General features: G+C 54.6%; 1 protein-coding gene across 1 annotated transcript in view; it reads left to right on the top strand.

Annotated features, from left to right (window-relative positions):
- Positions 1-286: 286 nt before the first annotated feature.
- The window catches only part of LOC104528772 (disintegrin and metalloproteinase domain-containing protein 8), a gene marked incomplete at both ends in the record, with an annotated part of 12,242 nt that continues 2,880 nt past the window's right edge, over positions 287-9,648 (top strand). Inside the window, 11 exon segments of the mRNA XM_010172879.2 lie at positions 287-396; positions 4,394-4,470; positions 4,740-4,818; positions 4,926-5,002; positions 6,685-6,871; positions 7,352-7,417; positions 7,521-7,589; positions 8,220-8,389; positions 8,478-8,559; positions 9,242-9,390; positions 9,609-9,646. Coding sequence (XP_010171181.2) covers positions 287-396; positions 4,394-4,470; positions 4,740-4,818; positions 4,926-5,002; positions 6,685-6,871; positions 7,352-7,417; positions 7,521-7,589; positions 8,220-8,389; positions 8,478-8,559; positions 9,242-9,390; positions 9,609-9,646 — 1,104 coding nt within the window.

The following is a 9,648-nucleotide window of genomic DNA, read 5'->3' as shown; positions in this document are numbered from 1 at the left end:
GGCTCTTCCCTGCATCTTCATGTTGTCCACTTCCATTATCCCTCGACTCAGTTGTTCCTGGACATCCTGACTCAAAGCCCTTTGGTAGATTATTGGAACAGGTTGCCCAGAGAGGTGGTGGAGGCCTCATCCCTGGAGATATTCAAGGTCATGCTGGATGGGGCTCTGAGCAACCTGCTCTAGTGAAGATGTCCCTGCTCACTTCAGGGGGGGTTGGACTAGATGACCTTTGAGAGTCCCTTCCAACCCAATACATTCTATGATTCTATTCTATGACTTTTCTCAGGCGCCACAGCCAGGCTGGAGGAGAAGCTCACCCATGTTGAGAAGTACGAGATCGTGATGCCACGCGAAGTGCTGGTGCCTCGGGGAAAGAGGGACCTCTCTGTACCACTGGTGAGTAGTGTCACCTCCCAAACACTGGCTTGGCACAGCTGACCTCACTGCCTTGCAGGGAGACTGGGAGTCATGTTGCAACCATCAGAGACCCTTGGCCCACCACTGAGCTTGGAGCCAGACCCACCTTGGCCCACCACTGAGCCTGGAGCCAGACCCACCTTGGCCCACCACGGGGCTCAGAGCTGGACTCCCTTGGCCCACACCACTGGGCTTGGAGCTGGACTCCCTTAGCCCTTTGCCAGAAGAATGACCTGGTGCTCATTTTCTTGCAGTGCTTCCATCCTAGGGGATGGAGATCTTGAAGTAGTTGATCATATCAGTTTTCTTGGACTGTTTTGGGTCAAAATAGGAACTGCGGATAGGGGGGTGGACTCTTGGAGAGGGGGAGCTACTTTCTCCAATGCTTTCTTCAGAGGCATTACCCAGTGGTGCCACCTCTTGCAGCCTTGCAGTGATCTTGTGACATCTGGTCTTTGCTTAAGGAGGGATTTGCAAAGCCTCATTGAGCTGTAAGCACTTTTCTTGCTGTGTTTGCTGAAGTTGGGGGTTTTTTTGTCCTTAGGGATGGGAAATAAGAATCAGAAGGTTACAGAAACCCGCATGAAAGAAAGCCAGTGTTATTTTTCTTGGAGACCTTGTAATTTGAGGGAAGGAGTGGGATTTGACTCAGGAGTTTTGAGCGATCAGGTTTGACGTCTATAAGATGATGGTCTTGACCTCAAAGATGTTTTCCTCATTGCCTTAATGTGAAATTCAGCCAAATATGTGGATTCATTTTTTCAGGACCGAAAAGCACTGACTTTAGCACCTGGTGAGATGGAGGGGCTGGGGACATTTATTTCCTGGTAAATTCTTCATACAGCACGTTCATCTGTGATTCAAACCCTTTCTGATAAACTAGCTTCAAAAACACTCCCTGAAAGCATCTGTTTTCCCTGCTCTAGAAACCTAAACTTGTCCATGAGATAAACATTCCCCAGGCTATTTAGAGACACCATCTGTGCCAGGCATGCTGGGCGGCTCTGCACTGATCCTCCCGGAAAGGGGAGCTCACCCATCTCGGGGTCCCTCTGCTTTCCATGGCACAGGAGAAGACACCTGCCTTGAGCTGTGTACTTTGGAACAGCCACGGCTGGTGTCTGCCAGGTGGCACCTGGATTTGGTCTTTGACTAGGTGATCCTGGGGATTGGACTAGATGATCTTTCGAGGTCCCTTCCAATCCCTAACATTCTGTGATTCTGTGATTCTGTGATTCTGTGATCCTTGGACCTCCCAAACCTGCTGTGTTGAGGGTAAGAGGTCTCCTGTTTTTCAAGCTATTTTCCTCCTCTTCCACACAAGTTGGTTTGCTTTCCCAGTAACCTTGGTGGGGAAGAGGTTTTCAGCAAGGCTTGACCACCACCAAGCCCCTCTTTCAAGTGAAGACAGGTAGCTGGACGGGCTAGCTGGGATGGCGTGGGCCAAGAGCTAGTTCCTGGGTCAGAGCAGTTGGGACACATGGGGTTGGTCCAGCAGAGCATCTGCCAGGTGAGATTTGAAGCAAACCAGCTCCTCTCTGGCTTTGCTTAAATCAAAATGTTCAGCTCTGCAGACAGGGTGGAGACCTGGGTCCTGCAGCACAGGGTCTCCTGGGATGCCAGCCTTCCCACAGGCCATGGTCTTCTCCCACCCACCCTTAGCAGGAACATGACAGCACATGTGGCAAACCTGGGTTCTTCATGGAAAAGGACCTGAAAAAAGAGCAAGAAGGGCCTTCAAAAAGATTTATAGTTACCTCCTCTTGATTGTGGAAGTGACACCTCTCTCATCCCCATGCTCCAGCATTTCAAAGAGTTGTATTGAAATGAGAGGGTGGTTTCCAGCCCATGTAAGACCCAGTGTTTCAAGCTGCTGGCTTCTCTCCTAGTGCACCCATGCTTACACGTCCCTGATGATCTCCCCCACCATGTCCCAGAGCCAGCTGATGGGAAGAGGCAAGTCCTTGTTCTGGGTGGAGACAGCCCAGCTCCTGCTGGCCCAGCCTGAGGCTCAAGCAGCAGGACACTGCAGAGTGAGTGGTGGAGCTGGACGGAGCAGGAGCAAGGGATGGTGGTGGCCCAGTGACCCACATTCTTCTCCTACTCTTTTGTGCTGCAGCTCCTCTGGTAGATGGCACAGTGCAGTGAGCCCCATCCCTACTGTCCTAGTGAGTCCCATCGCCTCTTCCCACCCAGGGAAGAAATGCCCTGTGCTGGGGTGGGACGGTGGCATCACATCCCGATCCTCTGCAAGCTCTCTGGGTCTCTTAGTAAGACCAGCTGGAAGCGATCCCTCCTCTCCGTGCGCTGTGGCCATGGCTCTGCTCTGCTTGCTCAGCACGGTCACGGGGTTAGCAGTGCTGGGGCAGGACTGAGCTGCCTGCGCTTGCCAAGCCTTTCCATCTGGAGCCCTTGCAAAGCCTGTGCTAAAGAGGAAGCAGTGATTCAGAGAAGCTTTATCAGGACTTTTTTTTTTTGTAACTTGCCCTGCGGTTGTCTCCAAGAGACGATCCCTGACCCATCACTCCCCTTCCAAGTGCTTTCCTGCCATTTCTTAAGACCTCTTCTGGCTTTGGGGCTGCCAAGAATAACAAAGCCTCGCTTTGTCAGCGGACACAGGATGGGATGGCAACGTCAGGCAGGAGACGCTGTTCACAAGAGAAGAATTTGGTGGTGACCTGTGAGTGCGCCCGCGCGCCGGTGGTGTGCCCACCTGCAGCTGGGGCTGCCTGGCCACCCCACAGGCTTGTTGCAACCTGCTCAGCAAGCAGCGAGGTGTTTGGTGCTGGCAGCCCGTCCTTTCAGATTGGAAATGCAAATTCCAATCTGAATTCTGCGTAGAATTGAGGGTGACCGAGTGTTGGGCAAAGCCTCTGACCTGGCTCCACTGGCGCTGAGTCAGCAGGACTTTCTGCTCAGCCCCAGCTCCTTCTGGGTTTCAGATCATCCCCCTGGGAGCACTGAGCCGTTGTGCTGTCACCTTGCCCAGGGAGCGGCCGCACACCTCATCCAGGAGGAATGCTGGCCCTGCAGGAAACCTTGTTTTGCCTTTTGCTCAGCTTTCCACCCCGGGACCATGTAAGGGCTGAGGATGTACCCTCAGGAGAGGGCTCTGTGTTGTAGTGGTGGCTGAGGAGGTCCCTCGTGCCCAGGGTGCAGCCTGATTCGGGACACTATGGAAGAGGTCATTGTCTGTCTCAGTGGCCCAACTTGGTGGGATGGCACCTCTGGAGGTCTGTGGCCCAACCTCTGCTAGTAGAGACCACAAGACATCCCAGAGGGAAACGCTTCTTTGGGAGGGACATCTCCATCCTGGGGGTTCAGGGCTCAGCTGAGCTGAGCCACAGCCACCCCGATCCAGCCATAGTGACTGGAGGTTGGACTTGAGATGCCTTGAGGTCCCTTCCACCAGCACTAGGGTGATGCTCATGGGATCTTGCACATGGTGATAGTAAAATCTACTCTCAGTAGCAGAGGAGAAGCAGGAAAAGGTTATTCTCTAACTGTGATGTTGCATGTTAGATCAGTCAGAGATAAGGAAGTCTCTGCTGATGAAAGCTGTTGGGCACCAGGGATCTTTGTGGTTCAGCCCATGAGTAAGTGCTGAACTCAGTCACCAAAAAAGGAGCTTTGTGATTGATGAGTAGGAAACCTCAACTTCTGGCACAGCCATCTGCAGCCATGTGTCAGACATGGGAAACCAGACTTTGCTGACTCTGTTTAATTGTTGGTGACCTGTTCTTTATCTCAGGATGTGCCGAGGATTTGTGTTGCTGCTCACATGCTTTCTTTCTTCTCTTCTGATTTCCTGTGTCTTTGCTGGATGTCTCCAGGGTGAGCAACCAGGCTCCCCATCCTGCAGCTGCCTTCCACCAGGGCACATGCAGAGCCCATCCCCTTTCTGGGCAGGTCCTCTCTTCTCTAGCTCTTGCTCCTGGTGATGGTGGGTTTGTGCTGTCATCTGTCTTTCATGCAGAGCATCTACCCTGACCATGTCCTCTACAGTGTCCGTGCTGAAGGCAGGGACTACCTCCTGTGGCTGGAGAAGAACAAGTGAGTGTGGGTGGACACAGTGGGATGACTGGGGGGAGGCCCGATTCCGACCCCTGCCATGAACTTCTCCAAGGTCTGGCGTCACCATGCCAACAATTTAAGCTCTCAGCCCAGACCTTCGCTAGCAAAATATCACTTTTTTTTCCCTCCTTGCCAAACCCACCCAGGGAAGTCACGGGCCCACCATACCTAACACACCTCATCCCCAAAGCTTTGCATCCTCCTCCCAAAATGGGGGTCACTGCTGACACCTCTTCCCCATCCTGCAGGGAGCTGCTGGGGCAGCACTACACGGAGACGCATTACTTGGCTGATGGCACAGAGATCACGGAGAAGCCAGATGTTCAGGTATGGGGCTGGCTCCAGAGGGAGAAGTTTTCCCACTCCTGCAGGGTCCTGGCATGCTGACAGCTGGTGCAGACCCCCCCTTTACACCTCTCCTCTTTTGGCGGCAGGACCATTGCTTTTATCAAGGCCACGTGCAAGGATACGCTGACTCAGCAGTGAGCATCAGCACCTGTCGCGGGCTCAGGTAGGACCTTCGACTCTCCTGGGGCTCTGCGGCTGGCCGGAGGACAGCATGGAGCCTGGCCTCAGTGCATGCCATGGCGCTGGTGAGGTGGTGTGACCAAGCCCTGGTCAGCCAGAGCTGTGCCGATGGAGGAAGAGCTCAGCTTCCCCCCAAGGAAGAGAAGAAGACATCCCTTTTCCTGCTGGCAGTGGGAGTGCTGGCTTCCCTGGCTCAGCGCCCAGCAGGAAAGGCACATGGCATTTTTCAGTGAAGCCTTCTGGTTTTGGGGGGCTGAATCATGGAACGGGATGAGACTGGAAACCTGAGCATGACAGAAGGTCTGGGCAGGAGTCCTCTCCCTGGGCACGGTGTGTCTGGGCTCCATCCTCTCTTCCCAGGGCAGACTGGACGAAACCCAGCCTGAGTGCTGCAGCCCAAAGGTGTGCTCCTGGTGATGCACCAGCTGGCCAGCAGCCAACATCTCCGGGCCATGCCAGTCTCCTCGAGCTGATGGCCCAGTGCCTTTCCAAAAGAAAAGGGAAGTGTACAGTGCCCCAGGCCAGCTGTGTCTCTCTCTGCCCACCAGCTGTTTGCCATGCTGATGCTCATTCCTCAAAAGCTGCAGAAAGCATCCTTGCAGAGTAACCCAAGCCACCAAGTCCATGCAAGGTTGCTCAGTTTGCCATGGAAGATTCATATTCTGCTGTTCTCTTTCTTGTAAGATCAGCTGGCAGCCAGACATTGCAAGACAGTAAGATAGAGAGGAAGGGGTCCCTTGCAGGGGGATATGGGAGGAGGATGGGTGGTCCTTGGAGCACTGAGGTACCTGCAAACACCACTGGAGCTGCGTGGCAGCCATCTCTTCACTTTGAGAGCAGGAGTTGTGTCTGCGGAGACCTTGGCTCGCACAGATTGTGCATATCTGGGACACTTGATATCCTGGTATAGTAGGAGGACAAGATGTGCAAGAGCAGGACAGGAGACAAGGATGATACAGCCAGGGCACATGGGACACCTTACAGAAAGCATCTTGAAGGCCAGAGCTGCTCAGCAGAAATGCTGTGTTAAAGCTGGCCTGGCAGTCCTGGGCAGTTCTCCTTGCTGAACCCTGGGACATTTCTGCTGCCCCAAGTTCCAGATCCTCCCCTTGCTACCAGCCATGGATGCCATGCCACAGTTTGCTGGGCTCTCTCCCAGCCAGGCAGCCAGTGTCCAGCCTCCGTAACAGTCCTTTTTTTCAATTGGTGCTTCTGCAAACTCCAAAAGCAAAAGCTGTGGATGTGTTCCCTATTGCTCCCCATCTCCTGGCATGCCCCTGGTCAGCTCCGTCCTGCAGCACCTACTTGACGTGCTCTTGGGCCTGGTGAGGTGGCAGGGAAGACACATTCAGTCCCTTGCATTGCTGTGAGCTCCTGTACCTATGCACAGTGATGTGGGGCTTCGTGCACCCCCAAAGGCTGCTTGGGGCTTTGCATTGAGTGTGGTTTCATGCACGTGGCCAGAAGGACGTGACTGTCACATCTCGCTGGTGGCTTGTAGCTCACCCAAGCTGCCTATGGGCACCATGAAGGGGTAGAGTGGTTTCCTAGCTGGGATTTGGCAGCTGTATTTTGTATCACAGGCACTTGTGGAGGTGTATGTAGGTTCTGTCTGTGTCCTGCTGGATATGTCCACAACTGGACGCCTACCCTCTCTCTTGGCAGTGGGTTTTTCCGGGTGAATGAGACCACCTTCCTGCTGGAGCCCCTCAAGGAGGATGCGTCTGGCCAGCATGCGGTGTACAGAGCAGCTCACCTGCGGGGGAAGCGCGGCACATCCCAAGAGCCCAGTGCCACCCTGGAATATGACCATGAACCAAAAATTCCTGCAGCTATGAAGCTCTACCGCTGGGTTAAGGATTGCTTTGCTTCTCCTTCCTGTAGCTGAGTTTGTAAGACCCTAAGTCCTGTGAAGTCCAGGAGAGGAGCTGGGCCATACCACTTCTTTTGGAGATGCTCCTCTCCCACATGTTGTTGGTTGGGTGCCCAAACACAGGTTGCTCCCAGTGGCCTGGCTCCTGGTGGGAACAAGTCCTCAGATCCTGTACCATTAGCAGGAGCATCCTCCTACCCCATGAGCTCTGTGATGCCTGCAGCGGCTCTCTCGTGCCTTATCCAAGTAGCAGGCTTGGTTTTTCCCTTGTGTGTTGGAAGATGTCTGAAACACACAGCAAAGTCACATCAAGAAAGCAGAGCTAGAAGACCTGCTAGCCTTGAATAATATTGTAAGATGCCCTAGGAGCCAACACATCCCACAGGAAGGTCAACCACAGGGCTTGGCAAACTGCAGAGCCGAGTTCCTCTTTGTGCTCACTTTCCTCTTACCTTCCAGAAATCAGCTATGTTACCCAAAGGTCCCCGATACGTGGAGCTGGTCTTGGTCGTGGACAATGAGGAGGTGAGCACAGGGAGGGGGGTAACCCAGTGGCTGTGTTTTCACTGTCATCCACTGCAGTGAGGAGGTTGAAACCAGCCTGGAAATCTCTGTGTCCTCCCCATAGTTCAGGAAACACAAGGACTTGCGCACAGTGCAGAATCGCATGAAGGAAATCGTGAACCATGTTGACAAGGTGAGCCCAGGCGTCTGGCTCTGCCCTCCCTGCTCCCACGCATGTCCCACAGTGCCAGCAGGGGCATAAACATGGCAGAGGAGAGATTGTTGTGGGTGGGGTGATGGAGCTGGAGCCAATCTCAAGCCCATGGGTGGGCTGCCGCAGGGTGACCAACTCCCTTGGGTGTGCAAAGTAGATATGACAAGCAGCTCAGCCCTGGGTCGTCAGGAGCACAGGACAGCTGCCTCCCAGCTCTCTCTTAAGGCACAGGGGTAGAAATTTCTTCTTGTAACCCCTGGGAGCACGTCCCGTGACCACTCTCAAGCTGGAGTGGGTGCTAAGGAGGGGAGAGTGATGGATGCAGTGCACCAAGGAGGGGTTTCTCCCTGCCCTGCTTCAGCCTCACTCTTTGGTCAGTGGCATGGGAGCAGCATCCCAGCCTTCACTGGCCAAGAGGGAGCCCAGAGGTAAACCCCGTCTATGTGGTCACGCCAGCTTATGTTACTTATTGAGGGGGTGGCAGAACTGATACTGCACGGTGAGGAGGGGGTCCTGGGCTCAGCTGTGGTTCCCCAAGGGAGGTGGGACCTCCCCTCTGCTTATGTAGCTCAAATCCAAGTGCTCCCTCCGGGCTGTCTACTTTCTCAGCTTTACCAACCTCTTCAACTGCGAGTGGCCTTGATCGGCTTGGAGGTGTGGAACTACAAGGACAAAATCGTGGTCAGTCCCAACCCCGAGGTGACGCTGGACAACTTCCTCCACTGGCGGGAGGCAGAGCTGCTGCGGAAGAAGCCGCATGACAATGCTCAGCTGATCACGTAAGGACGGGGGGGCCACCACCTTGCCATCCTTGCAGCCCTGCTGCTGCCTGGGCCACAAGGCCACGGTGGCATCTCAATCCTGCAGGGGCATAGACTTCCATGGCACGACTGTAGGCCTCGCCAAGAAGCTTGCGATGTGTACCAGGGACTCAGGCGGTGTCAACCAGGTGGGTCCCACTGCCTGGGCACGTGCTGGGAGGGCAGCAGTGATCCCAGCGTCTGCACTCCCTGCTCTGTATTTTCCAAAGCAGGTCCCACCTTCACTGGTCTCCAGCTTTCCCCCTGCACAGCCTTAGGGCTGGATCTGGTTTCTGGCATCTCTGACCCTTGAGCAGGTGACCCTCAGAGAAGTGTCGGGACTGCATGGGAAGGGCAGCTGTGGAAACCCAGCTGGGTGCCTGCGGAGAGCTGATATACCTGAGCCCTGAAGAGCCTCCTAGAGCAGCTCCCTGGACACAGGGCTTCTCCCACCACCTGTGAGGTGGCTGAGACTTGGTTTGCAATTGCTCCTCAACCATCCTGGCTGTGCTCCTGACCCCTCCCCAAGGAGGCCATCCTTTGCTGGAGTGGGAGTGGTTGGCCATGGGACCTGCAGCTGTCCAGAACCACCACAAAGCGTCATTTCAGGGTAGCCGCTAGGTCTAAGCTCGCTTATACCCCCGAGAGCCCAGCCTGGAGGTCTTCAGGGGCCAAGTCCAGCTTTTGTCTCCCTTTACATCAGCATGGCAGCATTAGGAACGAATTTCAGCCAGCAATCAGACCTGACACTGAGCGGCTGAAGAGCCGCAGTGGGCCCCATGGAGATGCTCTGGAAAGCATTTGAACCATGCTGCACTTCTTGTCCCACAGGACCACAGCACAAATCCTATCGGTGCTGCGTCTACCATGGCTCACGAGATGGGGCACAACCTGGGGATGTCTCATGATGAAGATGTTGCTGGCTGCCACTGTCCTGTCCCCAAAACTGATGGAGGATGTGTCATGGCAGCAAGTGTTGGGTGAGTGAGGGAGAAAAGGGAATATCCCTGGGCAGCAGACATCTTGAGGTACTCTCCAGCACTGTCCTGTGAGATGGTCAGGTCTGGGTGGACACTGCTCTTGAAGCTGCACTTCAAAGGTCTGTTCTGTTGGTGGCCCCCCCAGCTTCTCCCTGCTGCGTGGGAGGGCCCTGGGCTCTCGTCTCTGCTCATGATTGCCTGTTCTTCTACCCCTTCAGCTTGGTTTACCCCAAGCTCTTCAGCCACTGCAGCGAGCAG

This window comes from Antrostomus carolinensis, unplaced genomic scaffold (assembly GCF_000700745.2).
Source record: "Antrostomus carolinensis isolate BGI_N321 unplaced genomic scaffold, ASM70074v2 scaffold43287, whole genome shotgun sequence".
NCBI classification, from domain to species: domain Eukaryota; kingdom Metazoa; phylum Chordata; class Aves; order Caprimulgiformes; family Caprimulgidae; genus Antrostomus; species Antrostomus carolinensis.
The sequence above is the reverse complement of the archived record's forward strand: the minus strand, read 5'-3'. Positions and strand labels throughout refer to the sequence as shown.